Here is a 16,931-nt window from a genome sequence, read left to right as displayed (position 1 = left end):
GGTCATGACCGTGCTTATGCTCATGATAGATCAGATTCTCTGCTTTTAGGGGTCCCTCCTGTTTGTAAGCAGAATCAGGCACCTAAGCCGTCGCAGAATGTGGAAATAGATATATTCCCAGGCTCTGCCCAACTCAATGCTTCTTCCTAACTCATCAACCTTTAAGTCATCAGTACTTACTTCTAAAGCATATCTGAAGCCCTTGAAAATGATTCTAAACACTACTACTTTGGTTCACGTTTTATTGGCATTGGCCTAAGGTGTCCAAAATAGATCAGTCATCTCAACAAAGTGCCCTAAAAGTAAGTTTCTTTGTCTCGAAATAGGGGTAATTGCATTTCTATGTCTATTTCTTTGTTTGAATTCCACCATTTGTTCACTGATAAAAAATCAATGCCAGTTATTTTAAGTTCATCTGCCTTGTCCTCATCCAAGAAAAGTCTTCTTCCAGGTTGAGTGATACAAGCGGCTTCGGGTCACAATACAATAGTTTCGAAGACATCTTTGCAAGACACACTATCTTTTGTCGTCGTTGTAATCCCTGCACCTGCTGGCAGATTGACCAATTAAAAACATGGCTGTTGAGTAATGAGCTGTGGTAAAACTTGAGTGCTGTCTAGTAACGAGGAATAAGAATGTTGTCAATATATCAATTTTCAAAAGATTATGGAAACTATAGAAATATAGATATTTAATATGAAGAGTACGGTGCCATTAAAAAATACTCCGCGTCACTTTTAGTTTTCGGACCATTTTGTGCCTTGGCGCTCGAGGCTATCGAGTTCGGATGATTTCCACGGACGATTTCCTGGCTATGCTCGGCTACAGCATCATTTGAAAAATGAGTTAGTGCGACAAGAGATGTAATAAGAAGGCTCGAAGTTAGCTTGATTCTTCTCTTAATATTTCAAAAAAAAATCCTTTTTTCTACAAGCCTTTGGGGACCTCTCGTTTGAAACAGCCGCCACTTGTGACCCCCTTCATCTTACCCACTCACGGAAATGACATTCCCACATCTATCATCGCACGAATACAAAGACAAAACCAAACCGCCTTTTCAGGGAAGCGATGAATCTATCAAATCTGGAGAAGAACAGAAACAGCCATTTACTGGCGAAAGAGTCTGGGATGGTTGTAATAATATCGAGTTTGATTCGAAAAACAATGAAGGCGACATTTCTGAAGATGGCTATACTCAACAACAGCGTGGTCTATCTGTCTTGGATCGTGTCCTGAGTCGCACTTCGGTTGTGTACAATGACCCTGGACCTCCACCCGATGGTGGATTTTGGGCCTGGGCTTCAGGTAAGCTTTTTTAGAAATGGGACTAAATGCAGCACTAACGTTTTGGTAGCCATTGCTGGGCATATAGTTATGCTGAACTCATGGTATGTAAAGGTTGATTTTTATGCATGCAACTGAGACTGAGGCTCTGAAAGGGGATATAATAGCTCATTTGGCGTCTTCCAAACTTACTACACAACTCACCTCGATAACCCAGCGAGCCAAATCTCCTGGATAGGATCAGTCCAAATATCCGCACTATTCTTCATGGGAACCCTCTCCGGTCGTCTCACAGATGCCGGTTATTTCCGCATCACATTCGCTGCAGGCACACTACTTACCTGTCTCGGTGTCTTCATGACTTCTCTCAGCACTACATTCTGGCAACTCCTCCTATCACAAGGTCTCTGCACAGGACTAGGTAATGGTCTGATGTTTACTCCCAGCCTTGCTGTTGTTTCTACATACTTCAAGAGGAGAAGAGCGTTGGCTTTTGGAATCACTGCTACAGGAAGTGCCACAGGAGGGTTGATATTTCCATCTATGGCTCGTCAGCTGCTTGGGAAGATTGGTTTTCCTTGGACTGTTAGAGCTATGGGGTTGGTGCAGCTGATCACGTTGATCATGGCGAACTTACTCCTGAGACCTAGAATACCACCGAGGCAGTCGGGTCCGTGGGTTGATATAGCGTCGTTCAAGGAAAAGGGGTACTTCTTCTTTGCAATCGGGATTTTCTTCGTAAGTCTATGGTATTGGGAAAGCGTAAAAGCATACTAACGGCAATAGACATTTTGGGGAACATTTTTCCCGTTCTACTACCTTGCTTCTTTTGCAGTTTCACAATTGGACAAGCCTCTCACATACTCAGCTGCATTGAATGTCCTTCTCGTTGTCAACGGTGTCGGAATCATAGGCCGTTCACTCCCCAACGCCATCGCACATCACTTCGGAAGCATCACGGTCCTCATACCTGTCGTATCCATCTCATCAATTTGTCTATTCACATGGCCTGCGGTATCCACAGAAGGGGGCTTGTACGCATGGGCTAGTGTCTATGGCATTGTCGCTGGAGCATCCATGAGTTTGTTCCCTCCAGCTCTATCAGATTTGACAACAGATGTGCACAAGACAGGTGTCAGAATGGGTATGATATTTACGACGAATAGTATTGCAACTCTTACTGGGCCGCCTATTGCCGGCATGATTATTAGACGTTCTGGGGGCCATTATCTAGGTGCACAGATCTTTGCTGGTGCTTCACTCTTTTTGGGTGGGGTGTTAATCTTTATGGCTAAGCGCTTCAGGGCGGTGGCAGACCAGAATCGAGCTACATGAATTCAATGTCAAAGTTGAGAAATAAAATAACCGATGATCTTTGTCATGTCAAAGCGATGATAAAGAAAGAGTGTCAACACGGAAGAGAAGTAGTTACTTTTAGTAACTAGTCAGGGTTCTTACAGAATTAATAGCAACTTTAAACTTCAGTAATCGAGTTCATAATTTGAAGAGTCACGATCACATATTTGAAGATAATAGAATTCGATTAGGCTAGGTTCAGGCTGGCCGAAATGGTATGGGATTGGAGACGTTCACTGCTAGCCAATCATGTAAGGATCTTCCTTGTGTAACCGCACAGGGTCAGCCAATAGCCGCTCTAATTTGACCGTTGTGGTAGCCTCAGTCATTTACTTCATAAAGAATCCTTTTTTTGAGTTTGTAATGTAAAGAAATAAAACCTTCCAGCACTGCACATGACTTGACTGTCTTAAGGTAGACGCGAGCCAGAGAAAAAAGGAGTCTAGTAAGCGAGTCCATTCAAGGCTGGGCATTTTCGCGAATCTTCTGGTGCTTCTGATGTCATGTTTTTGCCTTTGACCCCTATTTTCACAGCGTCATGTCGTGGGTTCGTAAGGTGGAGGATTCTGTTCACCCCCTTTAAGGATGAAGGGTACAAAGGAAATACTGGACTGCCTTTGCTGGTAAGTCTAATATTGATATTCCAAGGTACTCCTCCTCGAGTCTTGCAAAAAGGGACGGTAAAAGCGTATAGGTGTCGAGGAGGTCGTGAAGTTGGTGATAGTCCGAAATACTTCAGGGCGCATGCAGGAGTACGCCTTACTCATATCGCTAGGTGAATACAACTTCGGTGTACCTTAATTGCCACTCCCCCAGATGGCCAATCCCGGTGGATCACCCTAAAGTCGCCAAAATGATCACCAGAGCCAAGACGGGTAAGGAAAACAGCAATATGATGCCAGGGTCGCCTGCTGTCAAGGATATGTCTATTGCCCCAGTAATCCAGGCGGCCTTCAAGTGGAAAACGGTCGAACCGGTTGATTTGTCTGTTTTGGTTTCTCCAGCAGATTTTAGTACAGACTCCTCAACACCACGGGCATTGGACGGAGATGGTGCTGGACCTTCAGTTGAAGGAGTGTTGTTGGAGGTAATAGCCATTGTTGCGTTCGTGAGAAGGCGGTAAAGTAGTGGAGTGAGTTATTTAAAAAGAGGAAGCTTGTAGGAGTCTGGAAGACGGATGGGGGAGTGTTTCATAGATCTTTTCTTGAGAAAGCTTATCCAAGTTCTGGGAGAGGCCACATAAGTTGAATGCAAAAGGTTATCTTTTAAACGTTGTATGCATCAACCTTCTCTTGAACCACAAACAGCGAGCCTTTGTCATGAACCTTCTTTGTGACTCAATAGGCAGCTGACTCTAAGAAAAGGTTTCTTGGGTGATGAGTTGCGCAAGTTAGAGAAGCGTTCTGTGAGAATTTAGGAGGGTGTTATAACTAAAGAACGCCGTGTGGTATAACACGAGGAGTGCGATTTGAGTGTAACTAGTGAAGTCCCTATCATTGGCCCGCTCCTTCATACAACATTACCAAAACGTGGTGTCGAAGTAATTACCACGTCTAAGAAAAGAATTATGAGGAAGGGCATGGGTTTGTCGAGGATATAGGCAGAAATGAGTTCTGAATCTGGCATCCAATAGGAAGCCATTCCTGAAAACCTCGGTTTCGTGGTCTAGTTGGTTATGGCATCTCGCTCACACCGAGAAGGTCCCCGGTTCGAACCCGGGCGGAACCATTCTTTTGCTCTTTTTCACAACTTTATATCAATGTATATTATTATTTTGCTTTCCGGAATGCTGGGGTGGCCTGCTTGACAATTTCTAACAACTAGTACTTTGGTGCTTTATTACTTGTAGATTTGTACAACCTCTGTACTCAAGTGTAAAGGCAATTGACATGAAGCAATGATTGCTGATGATCTGTCTCCCTTGTGCTTCTATCCATGACTTAGAACAAATAAACATCCTGATCATCCCACTGAAACTCGGATCCAAACTCTTTGGCATACCTCCCCGCAACATCCAACTCATTTGTAAGACACCGATCAAACACGACACCATGAACATTCGTAGCTGTTCTCCAAGCTTCCAATACCTCGTGACTGAGCACAGGTACGTCTGTCTTCCCAAGAACTATCAGACCCGTATTGCATCCCGTTACCGTGCTGAAACTAAAACCCGCACGCGAGATATCTTCTTCAAAGTCACTAGGATCGAAAACATGTCGAACCGAGAGTTTTCTCATCTTGGGCATATGACAAACAGCCTGTGCCGCCGCCAGGACAAAACGATACATGATTTCTTCTTCCATGCGAGATTTGAATCTGTTTTCTATCTCGCAGCCTGGAGGGCAATAATCTCCATCAACCATCCCTTCACGGAACTCTTGTCGTTGATACTCTTCTTCTTCTGGTGATAAAGGATTTTCACCGGTGACTACCCATTCACCGGAAGGAAGAACGTCACAAAAGGCAAGTGTGAAACTCTCGAGGGTCGGCCAGCAAGAAATTTCTGTTGAAGGTTGGAATATGGTGCTGTCGACGCTTGCAAGAAGGGTAATCTCTTGAATGCCGTCTCTCTGGGCGAGTCGTCGTACTGCTTCGGAGAGAACATCCTCATTTGACTCAGCAGGGGTGATACTTGGAGGATTATAAGTCTGATCTGGTATCCTCTCGCGCTGGTAGTCAATAAGCAACGTTTGCACAGACATTGGTATCAAATGCAAAGACTGTGCAAGGCCTACAATATTGTTAGCTGGGACTAGTACCAATAATAAGGAAGCAGTCTTACTGTTTCTTATCGCAGCTTCCCCGTAGACATAATCTCGTATGTTTTCTATTGCCCTCACCCCAAACTTCTCCAACCGTGGCATCTTACTTGCAAGTCGACACATATCCCCAGGTGTAAAAGTAGGTGTATCAGTAGATCCGCATGCTCTAAAGATTGATATCATAGGGAGTTCTGGGAAATTCTTCCACGCGTCATAAAGCTCCATGTGCTGCATTCCTTTCTGCGTGAATGTGACGCGGAATGGGCTATAGGACATCTCAAAGACCATCTCCACGTAGGGCTTTTCCCGACGTGGAAGATCTTCAAGAATCCCGAAAACCCTCTCGACAAAGTCATTAAATTCACGTTCATCGTTCGGATGATGTTGACGAAAGTCACAGTCTCCAGGGCTTTGCATGAATCGCTTCGGTCGTTTGCATACATGGCTGGCAAGAACGCACTTCACCGTGACTTTTCGAACGTACGAGAGTCTTTGTGGTGTCAGGCATGTGACACACTTGGATTCCAGGACCTTTTCTATTCTTAATTGTAGGTCCTTGAATAGGAATGGTTCGATGAGTTGTTGCCAACGCCGTGATACTGTTGCAAGTGCGCTGAGCCGTATTGTTTTTTTCCACCGTAGTCCGCATATTATGCCTTGATGATATGACTTTGGAAGATTCCAGATGATCCTCCTCAAGATCTCAGTTGGCAAACGCTCGGTAGGATCCATGCAGGGTAGAAGGAATAAATAAAGGGTGAGGTTGTTGGTTGTTGGTTGAAGGTACAAAAGGAGAACGACACGTGATTTGATGTTGGTCGCCGAGTAAGCAGGGATAGAGCAAACTTGTAAGAGGTTAATTAATAATCTGCCAATAGATTTGCTTTTTCTATTTGAGGAGGCCGTTTGCCTTTTCCGTGAGGGTTGGGTTGACCCGCCAAGCTCTGTTGATAGCCGTCTCAATGACCAGAAGACTCAAATGGTGAGACAGGCTGTGACCTGAGCTGCTTTGGTGATGCCTTCGGTAAAAAAAGATAATCTCTCAGTGCGAACAGTTCAGTGACCTAAGGAATTGTATTCATTTGATCTATCTAGGTCTTTCGTCTAGCAGTAGTGGAAGAGAATACGCAATTACAGCCAGGATCGAAGCGATGTCCCAGCATTACATTCGCAGCATCAGTATTTCGCCAATCATGTGCTTTATAAGTTCTCACGGTCTGTGCATCAAAAATCCAGTATACGGGTAACCTCAATTGTCAACTAAAACAGGTACCCGCCCAAAAGTTGAAAGCCGTTGGAGGCGGAGGGGAATATGTCTCCGACAAACCCAAGCGCTGTTGGCAGGCTTTGTCTGTGAGCATTGTATGGAGTGACGGTAAAAGCTAGGGACATACAAAACGTCTATCGGGTCAAGAACGGTGTGGCTTCTGTTGCACGAGCCTTCATAGACTGACGGACGGTTGCAAGTGCTTACAATAACAGAAGTGGACCAACCATCCATAGTTACTTGAAGCCTCGACAATCTTATCACTGCAATTGAGTCCGTGCGCTGGACGTGTCTCACCACGCAACAAAACACCACGAGCATAGTTAGTCAAAAGCAATTTACTCAATTCATAACTCATCACCCTCCTCTGTCCATCTCGTTAATAAGTCGTAAGACTAGGCGTACTAGGATCCTGAGGGAACGAAAACTTGGTCTGAACAAAGATCTTCTGCATCCCATCCTCCCTCTTGTCAAACTTGTAATACACCTTATCCAGATCCTCGAGTCTAACACGGTGCGAAAGCATCTGACCGGGATCAAGCTCACCCTTCTGGATCATCTCCAGAAGCTCATGCCAATATTTGTGAACGGGCGCTTGACCATTACCGATGAGACGAATACCGCGCTCCATGAGGGAGCCGATGTTGAAGTGGTTGGTCTAGAGAGTCATGTCAGTCTACTTTGGTGAGTATGGGGATGGGGAGGGACATACGTAGCCGACGTAAACACCAGTAATACCACATCGTCCAAAGTTTCGTACACCCTCAATCATCTCATTTATAATCTCACTCGTATCCGTCTCAATCCCAACAGCCATCTCGAGCCAGTGCATCCAGCCCTTGGCATACTCACCAGCCGCACACTCAATCGCACAATCAGGACCACGGTTACCTGTGAGTTCCTTGAGACGACTGACCACGGTAGGCTTGTTAGTTACCCCGTGCGACAAGTGCTTGTAGTCCACCAGCTCAAGCTTGTCCTTGTGCTCAGCGGGCCAGCGGTCTCGAATAAACGACAGTCGTGGCTCGGTATCGACAAAGATGATTTGGCTTGCGCCTTCTTTGATGGCAAAGATACCGGCCATTTGACCAATTGGACCAGCGCCGAAAATGGCGACCGAGTCGTTGGGATAAACGGCTGTGTCCTTGACGGCGTTGTAGGATGTAGCCAGTACATCAGACAGGTAGAGAGCTAACACAGTCAGTATACTCACCGACAAACAGAGACAAATACTCACCCTTCTCATCAGGAACATCATCAGGAATCTCCAAAAGATTCACATCCCCAAGCGGAACACGCACATACTCCGCCTGACCCCCCGCAAACCCACCCGTAAAATGCGAATACCCAAACATACCCGCCGTGCGACCACCATACATGGCCCTCTGGGTGGTATTCGAGTTAGTCTTCTCACACTGCGACGAAAGCTTCTGCTTGCAGAAGAAACAATCACCGCACGCGATCTGGAACGATGCGACGTAGCGCTTTCCAACGTCAATGCCCTTGACGGCTGAACCGACCTGGTCAACGACGCCGCAGAACTCATGACCGAGAATGTCGCCCTCGCTGAGCTGGACGACTGTGCCGTGCAGGAGATGCAGGTCTGAGCCGCAGACGGTGCTGCCTGTGACTTTGAGGATTACATCGCGGTCCTCAATGATCTTGGGCTTGGGGGCGTCAACTGTTTTGTGTTAGTGGTGAGTATGTAAGTGAATGTGAGACATACCCATTTGGACTTTGTTCTTGCTAATCCATGCGAGAGCCTTCATGGTCTCACCGGACTCTCCAGCGCCTGGTTCACGGTATGAAGTGACATCTTGCGCTGTGACGGCATTGTCGCCGTGTCCGATGACCTTTTCGGCCTGGTAAGCTGCTTGAGTAGCCATTTTAATAAAGTTCTGATGCAATGTACTGTTGACTCAATCAACCTTGAAGGCACGGCAAAAGGCGGTATTTATTAACATTTATGTATCTCTCATGACTTCATATAATAAGCATCTACCCGTCATACGTAGTATCGTCACCATGACTGGGTGTCGCGGTGGTACCGTCACCATGACTGGGTGTTGTAGTGGAGTTGATACCATCATGACGATCCCTGTTCGGTACGTCATTGACTTCTCGAACCCGGGATTATCTTCCACCGTGAGATGTAAGTGGACGTTCGGAATTATCTGCTCGACTAAGCTTCATTGCCGATGAAACAATTTCCTATTTTGTACCTGTCATCTCGATCTAAGCTCATAGCCTCATCATAGTTTCGGCCGGTCGCATGGCTCCTGTCGCGCCAAGTTTACACTACACTGATCCCCTCCTGGAGCTCCGTCTTGGTGGGCATCTTGTTCACCCGCATTAATTCTGCACTCTGCGCCATTGCCGGATCTCTTCCCATGCTGGCCATGGCGACGACCGTTTCGCCCTTGCAGTAGTAGGCCACAAACTTATTCTCGGCCGGACTACCCTCAAGGACAAGATCGTCCCAGCCAGAGGCCATTGTGTTGCCGCAGTATCGTAGTTGAGCTCCCAGAGCTGACCAGAAGATGGGAATAAAGTGCTCAGTCTTGCCGCCTGGGTTGACAATGTGGTTCGCAGCGATGCGACCCGCCTTTTGCGCAACGTTCCAATGCTCAATTCGTACGTGCTTGCCTTCGCCTCCTGGGCCGTGGTAGGGGAACGTAGCAATGTCACCGATCGCATAAACATCCTTCAGACCTTGAACAGAGTAATCGTCGTTTGTCTTGATAGAACCATCGTCCTCCAGTTTGATGCCGCTGTTGTTCTTGAGAAACTGGGTAGCAGGGGCGACACCGACACCAAGAACGACGAGGTCCGCCTCCAGCTTGGTACCATCCTTGAGAGATACGGAGCCAACCTTGGACGCGTCAGATGCAGAGGGCTCGGCCTTGTCGACACTTGCGCCCATGTAAAACTTGACGTCTTTACCTTCAAGCGCCTTCTGGAGGCCTGAACCAACCTTCTCGCCGAGGACGCGCTCAAGAGGAACATTCTCCATACCAATGACGGTCACATCGTTATCGCCGGCTGTGGCGACCGCCAATTCAATTCCGATGAATGAAGATCCGACAACAACAATCTTCTTGCCCTTCTCACCGATCTGGTCGACAATCTTTTTTGTATCGTGAACACTTCGGAGAGTGAAGATGTTGTCCAGGTTCTTGAACCCTTGGAGCGGCAGTCGTCTGGGAGTTCCGCCAGTAGCAAGGACCAGCTTGGTGTAGTCAATCTTCTCGCCTTCGCTGGTGGTAACGAAACGACCCGAAAAGTCAACATTGTTGACCTCGCCCTGGACAAACTTGATGGAACCACCTTCGTAGAAATCCTTGTTTCGCCATTGCAGCTTGCTGAGGTCGGTCATGAGAGCCTTGCTCAGCTTTGTTCGATCGATGGGGTAGTAGCCCTCGTTGGAGATGACGGTGATACCACCCCTGTAGCCATTCTCACGGAGGCTCTCGACGACGCCCAGTGTTCCTGAACCACCACCAACGACAACGACATGGTCTTCCTGGACACTTCCGAATTCGGCGCACTTGACGTTGGGCTGTCGCTTGGATGACTTGATGGCGCTCTCCTCTCCGGTGAGGTACACGGCGCCGTCTCGTTCGGCGACTTGGAAGACGGGGAGATGATCGAGGGCGGGTGCATCTTCAATATCGCCGGTCTTTGCATTGAAGCAAGCTACGATTAATTAGTACAAGTATGAATGGGTGAGGACTGCATTTGGACATACCTCCGTGCCATGGGCATGTGATGCGACCATCGCTAGTCAAGACACCTTTCGCGAGAGGTGCACCATAATGAGTGCACTTGGAACCTAGAGCTTGAGTCTTTCCTCCAGTGTTGACGAGTAGAACCTTGCCATTCTCGATACCCTCAACTTCAACCTCCTGCTTGGAACCTGGAGAGAGGTCGAGCGATGAAACGCCCTTGAGCTTGTATTCTTGCGCCATTGGTCCGTATGTGGAGAAAGGCCTTGCTAGAGGAAATAATCGAGGTGTTTGTATCCGAGCTGAGCGAAAGCTTTGAAGTAATCTGGGATACGGACGCATCAAGACGTCTTATTAAAGAAGAGAGAGAGAGCTGTGGGATGATATGGCAGGTAGCAGTGGGAGACCGAAATTGGGGGAACGAAGAAACGTGGACATGGCGCCATCAATTGAACGGCAGCTGCACAGCAGTGCAAAGGTTCCTCCCTAAAAACGCAAGCATCACCACTGGAAGCTCCGTATCATCCATGTCCACGATGATGTGGGGGATGACAATAGGAGCGATTTGACTGGTTGAAGCTTTACGGGTGAGGTTGTGTATGACGACATGCCGACGTTGTAAGCCGTTCTTTTGTTAAGACTGCACCACAATACAACCGTTTCCGATTTGTATTTGTATCTGTAAGCAATGCCCCGCATAGAGCATGATGCCACTATTAACTGCCGGCTTACGAGGCATTGAACGTACGCAGGCGGTGTAAAAGTATGAATGCGAAAAATGATAGGGTCATGATGAGTTAGAGGACATTTAGAGTTTATATCAATTCATAGACTACCCTGGACCATGTCACTTGACTCATCACGTGTCTTATCTGCTTATCTCAGAGCGCTAAACCTGCGTCATGGCGGATTCAGCAAGGTGTGACAACCACATCCAATCACACGCGAAAAGGAAATGAGGGAATCGCGAGCGTTCAACACGTCTTCCCTGCACTTCAACACGCTAACCTAGTCCAGAGTCTACGCCCCTGATGAATGCCTAAAGAGATCCCCTGTACGAACTGTTCGCAGCCTATTGCTGTGACCTGTGACCCTGGACCGTCTCTGCATCACATGGCTTGTGCAAGTGGCTGAGGTTGGTCTCTTTTGAGGCCTCATCTGCCTTGTTTATTCACTCAATGCAAACACGCCTACTAATATAAACAAATCAACTCACTGTCCATATTTATCTGCATCACTATTCTTTGTTTACTCTAAAACTTCAACTGTCGGCGATCCCACTAAGTCAGGAACAGAACTCCACACCTACCCAACTTAGACTCGCGCGGGAGCCCACATACCAATTACAACCTCAGCCAATTATACACAACAAAGACCCTCTTTGTTTGGCCCAACAGTAAACACCAGCCGTTCCCATCAAAACGACTCGAATCCGACGAGACGGTCATCGTCTTCTTGCCTCGTCTGGACTCTGGCCTTGTCACGAGTCTAATATCGGCTGCCGACGAACCATGTTCTAATCCCTCACCCTTCGATTCATTCCTTATCTCCTCCGATCTACAGTATTATCATGTTGTCGACCGATCCCTTATCTTCCGCCGCCTTCGTTACCCTTCGCGAATCCTTCATCCTATTATCCGTACAATAATCAAAGCTTCAAAAGGCCTCTCCATCTCCGATTTCGCTCCGCCCATCATGGAGAGGCCGGATTTTGGGCCGGAGCCGCATATCTCTGAGATGACTTGCTGCTGTGGACGAATCGACTGCGCTCTCCTCAAGAAAAATTGCTCCATTCTAGAGACAGTCGAAAAAGATGTCCATACCGCGGCACAACTTGGTCAGGTTAGTCAGGTACCAATCTTCAATTTTGGGGCATTCCTCTGTTTTTATATGGCCGCTGTCACTTCTTCCACCGCCTAAACACCCGCGTGTCCCGCATGCCAGTCCCCGCTAGACACGTCAATGCCCCATCAGACTGCTGACTTGTCTGTCTCCCTTGTAGGCTCTACTCGCTAGACATGAAGCATATATGGCCGACGCGGAGAGAGATCGTCTTGATCTTTCCTCCAGGATAGAGCGTCTGGAAATGGCCAAGCAGGAATTAGAGGCTGAGAATGCCCTGAAAATCGAGGAAAACAGAAATCTCCTCGACCAGCTTGAACTGCTCAATAACACCGTCTCCGAATCCGATACAAAGATCAAAGCACTCGAAGCAAGTCTACTTTCGTCTCAACAAGCCGTCCGAAGACTCGAGTCTGCTGCCTTGCGAGCCGAAGATGCGGAGAGGCATATTTCCCTCTTGGAACTCGAACAGGACGATCTCTATCACGAACTGAGGTCGACGAAAGAAGATGCTCGAACACATGCACAGCGTTGCAAGGAGGCGCAACGTGGTATCATGGATATGCAGGATCAATTGGAGAGGATGGAAGAGGAAGCTCGAGAGGAGCGTCAAAGACATGCCGAGGTTATTGGGCGAATGGAGCGTCAACGCGAAGTTGAGAAACAGCTCAATACAGCCGCCGGCCGTCTAAAAGGTGCAGCTGCATCCAAGACACTCCAAGAACCGAAGCCAGGGAATCCCGTTGTCAATCATTTTGTTCGGGACCTTCTTCAGGACAATGCCAATCTACAACTGGGCATGGCTGAGCTACGGGAGATGCTTCTCAATTCGAACGATGAGATTCAATCTCTACGAGAACAACTTGTCACCCACCAACCTATCGCCGATAGCAGTACGACTCTCAAAGACGAACTCGAGGCTTATGAGCCGCCGATGACTCCTCGAATTTCGCAAGAGCTTCACATCCACCACCACTATCACGTTACAGCCAAGGCCGATAAACACAAGATGAGGCGAAAGCGCGCAAGCTTGAACTCTAGTATATTTTCAGCTTCGACAAGTTCTGGCACATCCACGCCGAGATCTTCTGCTCGCTGGAGTTTGGGACCTGCCCTGCCTGCCCTCGCTTCAATCAACACCAAGGAACCCAACTCTGTTATCTCGATGCCCAAACAGAGATGGTCCATGCTTTCAGAGCAACCCTCCGAAATCGCGTCGTCGGTTCCAAGTTCTCCACGATCGAATCAACGAAACTCGATGTTCGACTCGAATTTTGGTGACAGCGATTATCCAATGTCACCAGCTACAAGCTTCGATCCTATGTCGCCCACCTGGCGGACGCACCGTAAAGGCCCGTCCGACATTTCGGCTTTCAGCCTTCAAGCACCTTCCCTCCAGCTTGATCCAGGTACACCGCCTCAAAATTCACGTCAATTCAACGATGATGTGATACATGAGGAGGACGAAAATGAGGGTGAGGAAGTCATGTCTCGAATTGAGACACCCGATCTCGGCAACACTCCGTCAATTGACGAGAGCTCAATTGTTGAGAGCTCCGAAGACAACAGAGACGACTATATGCCGCGTCCAAGGATTCATCGAGCTATTTCTCATGAATCCATCATGTCTCTCACAGGCGGTCTTGACATTCACACACTCAAGGCTCGACCTAGCCAGCTCACCCTTCGACCACTCGGTGGCGCTGAGGCTGTCGTTACGGGCGTCACAGCGCAGCCCACACTATACCGAGGTGCAGCGAAACGAAGCACCGCTGCCCTCCGAGACAGTTTCGCTGGTCTTCCCGCAAGTAGAACTGTGTCCAACCCACTTAACCGGCCTGGGTCAAACAGATCTGCATCACCTGCTCCTTCTGATACCCCCCAAGGTAGCCCCGCAGGAGGAATAGGAAAATGGGTTGGCTGGAGACCTTGGGCTTCAAGCAATAGTGAAAATGCCCCTCCAAAACCTGCGGAGAAGGAAAAGGACAGGAATCTTAACCGGACGCCGGGTATCAACCAGCCCGGTTCTATTCCTGGCTTTCATCAGTATTGGGCTGCTCAGAAACGAAAGGGCGCGCCAGCTCAGGTCACTACTATTGATGTTGACCGTGAGGCCTTGGTAGAAGGCTTACAGGACTGAATACTACCTATGCGCTCAAACACGTACATTGCACCTAATTCACTAACTGGATACTGGAGTTGATCTCATTTGTGGCGTTTGTTGAGGGAGGTTACCAGATGGAGATACCCCTGGCTAGACAAGCCTAGTCCCTTTGTTTTACACGTTGGTGTGCATTCGTTTGGTGTTTTATTGGTTCATCTTGGGTATAAATATCATAATCATACATATCTTTATCCTCACGCTATACTGCCGTTCAGCATAGTCCAGTACGTAGTGTCTACACCTTGTAGTGCCCAATCCTCTGGGTCGGCTGTGAAGCAGGGCCAGTTGGAGTCCAACACATCAGGCGTGAAGGCGCATGTTGTGGGTAATTCGCAGTTTTCGGAGCCAAAGTTTGGCGAGTTGAAGGACAGCGGGAACTGTGACATGTCGACGTTGCCACTGGGCGTGGTGCTGTTGGACGCTATCATGCTCGCTGTGGAGGCTGGCGGTGTCGGACCGGGGTTGATGTTCACCGTACCCAGGAACGGAACGTTCAGATGGACGTTTTCTCCGCTCGTGCCTGATTGTCTCTGCACGATGGGCAAAAGCTGCCGAATTGTTTCCGCGGCTTCAATGCAGAGGCGGTCGTTATTCAGCGCTCCCATTTCTTGCATCCTTTCTTGCGTCTTCTCGGCGAGATCTCTGTCGTGCTCTTTTTCTGTCTCGTAGCCCGGCCAGCGCCAGCCGAGATAGCCTAGCAGGAGTGTCATGGCTGCTACAAGGGCGGAGTAATCGACGTGACGGCCTGATACGGACGTTGTAAAGCAATTGCGGTATTCGAGGAAACGGGCGAGGACGTCGCGACTTGCTTGCATACATGTTGCTCGGTTATACTCGTATCGTCGTTGGCCGCGATCGCGAAGGAGATAGGGAAGATGAAGAAGAATGAGAAGCGAGAAGTGACGGATTTGGAGCTTTATCACGCTCATTCCATCGCCTGATGCGTCGGCTGTACCGCAGCATATGGCCATGTCGGGTAATTTCCACCACAGACCATCATCCATCATCTTGTAAGCTTTCTCAAGCTCCATATCGATGGATTGCGTGAGGACATATGCCTCGCTGCCCTTGAGCTCATTCCTATCTGCTATCTTGCCCGCCATCATAGCGTACACTTTGCCAAGCTTGTCGCTCGGTGCATCCGACACGAGAGCATTGTCTTCTGCGAAACTGTTATCGCGCGAACCAATTGGCAACCCGAGAATGAGAGAAACGTAGCGATCGTTGCAGTTGATGCGGAACCAAATGACCGGTGGTGAAGGGCGATGTTTGTTGCTGAATGATGGATCCACGGATTTGATTGACTTTGCGCTCTTGCGATCAATGCCCATAAGCTGCGCCATGTTCAGAGCCCGACGACCTGTTAACCACGCTTTTCGCAAATGTCCTGCGTCGCTTTGGTAAAAGCTCTGTAAGATGAGACACTCGAGACCTTCCAAACACCCGACAAAGTCATCGTCTGACGTGACCAGACGTCCTGTGACAGCAATCCATTCTTCCATAGTTTCGCGGGGCGATTTACTCAAACCGAGGGTACTCCCATCGAAGAATGGGGGCATTTGCTGTAGACAGACAGCGAGTTGTAAGAGACGTTTGGCGAGAATGGCGGGATGGCTTGTAACGGGTGGTATTTGCGCCAGCGATGATAAAGGCTCAGGTTTACCGTCAATCTGATCCTGCTGCGAATAAAACATTGCAAGAACAAAACGCGCACCGGGACTTTGCTGCGAAATAGCATACAAAATCTGCTGCGACGGGAAAAGCGCGTGCAGCTGCGCAGAAACATGCGTCGCTTTCGCAGAGCGCGAAGGGAACTTGTGTGTCACGATCGAAACATCAGGCTGATCAAGTATCTGCTGCGCATTATCCACGACCGAAGATTCGAACACATCGGCTGTATGCTGCGTGAACCTCTCCAGCGCAGGGTCTTCGGATTCAGGTGAAGGGAGTGGCTTGTCGACTAACTTCTCCATCAGCTCCTCCAGCCGGCCGAGGCGCTGGGCAAGACGCTTGTCTTGAGGAGCGGAGGACGGCGTGGGGACATATTCTTGTGATATACAGCTTGTTTCGCGCTGTGTGCAGCCTATACAGATTGGATCGTCTTCTTTTGAGAATTGGCATTTTATTTTACGGCGACGGCCTGGGCTTGTAAGCACCTTATGTGTGTATGACAGTGGAGGGGAGATTTACATTCCCAGCAGCTTCGTGTTCCTTTTCGAACTTTGCGGCGCTTGGCGGGTGATTCGGTCATTTTTACGAGACGAGCATTCGGCCGAAGAGAAATGAGATGTTAGAGAGTGTGAATATGAAGGAGTTTGTTGGGTGAGGAGTGTCAGAGGGTGTTGATGATGTATACGGATGAATTACGGACGAAGAGCGGACGAAACGGTGAGGTTTTGTGGGGGCGTGTCGGGAGGATTAGCCCGTCTTATTGTGTCGGCGTCCAGACGGGGGAAGTGATTTGTAATGCAAGTTGAATAGAACAAAGAGTGGCATTGATGGTGTTTTTTTATTATTACTTGGTATGTTTT

The 16,931-nt window shown here is 48.4% G+C and overlaps 8 protein-coding genes and 1 non-coding gene across 9 annotated transcripts; 5 read left to right on the top strand and 4 right to left on the bottom strand.

Moving 5' to 3' along the window:
- Nucleotides 1–888: 888 nt before the first annotated feature.
- Nucleotides 889–2,798, top strand: BKA55DRAFT_573865 (major facilitator superfamily domain-containing protein). Its single transcript, XM_046193240.1, has 4 exons — nt 889–1,305; nt 1,355–1,388; nt 1,440–2,022; nt 2,071–2,798. The coding sequence occupies exons 1-4, from the start codon at nt 1,002–1,004 to the stop codon at nt 2,617–2,619; spliced, it is 1,470 nt and encodes a 489-aa protein (XP_046047635.1). The 5' UTR covers nt 889–1,001; the 3' UTR covers nt 2,620–2,798.
- Nucleotides 2,799–2,852: 54 nt separating this feature from the next.
- BKA55DRAFT_541315 (uncharacterized protein) lies at nt 2,853–3,763 on the top strand (the record flags this gene model as incomplete). Its single annotated transcript, XM_046190370.1, has 4 exons — nt 2,853–2,891; nt 3,055–3,085; nt 3,175–3,263; nt 3,416–3,763. 4 exons carry the CDS (start codon nt 2,853–2,855, stop codon nt 3,761–3,763), a joined length of 507 nt encoding a protein of 168 aa, XP_046047634.1.
- A 531-nt stretch (nt 3,764–4,294) lies between these two features.
- Nucleotides 4,295–4,368, top strand: BKA55DRAFT_t201. The gene has a single exon. It is a non-coding gene; the product is annotated as a tRNA-Val (tRNA).
- Nucleotides 4,369–4,562: 194 nt separating this feature from the next.
- BKA55DRAFT_704272 (uncharacterized protein) lies at nt 4,563–5,910 on the bottom strand (the record flags this gene model as incomplete). Its single annotated transcript, XM_046200639.1, has 3 exons — nt 4,563–5,371; nt 5,423–5,825; nt 5,887–5,910. 3 exons carry the CDS (start codon nt 5,908–5,910, stop codon nt 4,581–4,583), a joined length of 1,218 nt encoding a protein of 405 aa, XP_046047633.1. The 3' UTR covers nt 4,563–4,580.
- A 1,119-nt stretch (nt 5,911–7,029) lies between these two features.
- BKA55DRAFT_84574 (chaperonin 10-like protein) lies at nt 7,030–8,758 on the bottom strand. Its single transcript, XM_046201654.1, has 4 exons — nt 8,396–8,758; nt 7,907–8,350; nt 7,382–7,860; nt 7,030–7,327 (listed from the first exon to the last, which is right to left on the bottom strand). The coding sequence occupies exons 1-4, from the start codon at nt 8,553–8,555 to the stop codon at nt 7,049–7,051; spliced, it is 1,362 nt and encodes a 453-aa protein (XP_046047632.1). The 5' UTR covers nt 8,556–8,758; the 3' UTR covers nt 7,030–7,048.
- Nucleotides 8,563–8,917, top strand: BKA55DRAFT_84581 (uncharacterized protein). Its single transcript, XM_046201655.1, has one exon. It carries the CDS (start codon nt 8,647–8,649, stop codon nt 8,869–8,871), a length of 225 nt encoding a protein of 74 aa, XP_046047631.1. The 5' UTR covers nt 8,563–8,646; the 3' UTR covers nt 8,872–8,917.
- Nucleotides 8,918–8,962: 45 nt separating this feature from the next.
- Nucleotides 8,963–10,637, bottom strand: BKA55DRAFT_541312 (uncharacterized protein; the record flags this gene model as incomplete). Its single annotated transcript, XM_046190369.1, has 2 exons — nt 8,963–10,365; nt 10,418–10,637. 2 exons carry the CDS (start codon nt 10,635–10,637, stop codon nt 8,963–8,965), a joined length of 1,623 nt encoding a protein of 540 aa, XP_046047630.1.
- A 1,452-nt stretch (nt 10,638–12,089) lies between these two features.
- Nucleotides 12,090–14,376, top strand: BKA55DRAFT_541311 (uncharacterized protein; the record flags this gene model as incomplete). The annotated part of the gene is made up of 2 exons (XM_046190368.1): nt 12,090–12,236; nt 12,397–14,376. 2 exons carry the CDS (start codon nt 12,090–12,092, stop codon nt 14,374–14,376), a joined length of 2,127 nt encoding a protein of 708 aa, XP_046047629.1.
- Nucleotides 14,377–14,585: 209 nt separating this feature from the next.
- On the bottom strand, nt 14,586–16,808 carry BKA55DRAFT_573861 (uncharacterized protein). Its single transcript, XM_046193239.1, has 2 exons — nt 16,591–16,808; nt 14,586–16,540 (listed from the first exon to the last, which is right to left on the bottom strand). Exons 1-2 carry the CDS (start codon nt 16,649–16,651, stop codon nt 14,595–14,597), a joined length of 2,007 nt encoding a protein of 668 aa, XP_046047628.1. The 5' UTR covers nt 16,652–16,808; the 3' UTR covers nt 14,586–14,594.
- Between the last annotated feature and the right edge of the window lie 123 nt (nt 16,809–16,931).

The sequence above is a fragment of the Fusarium redolens genome (assembly GCF_020744475.1).
Source record: "Fusarium redolens strain MPI-CAGE-AT-0023 chromosome Unknown BKA55scaffold_11, whole genome shotgun sequence".
Taxonomy (NCBI): domain Eukaryota; kingdom Fungi; phylum Ascomycota; class Sordariomycetes; order Hypocreales; family Nectriaceae; genus Fusarium; species Fusarium redolens.
The sequence above is the reverse complement of the archived record's forward strand: the minus strand, read 5'-3'. Positions and strand labels throughout refer to the sequence as shown.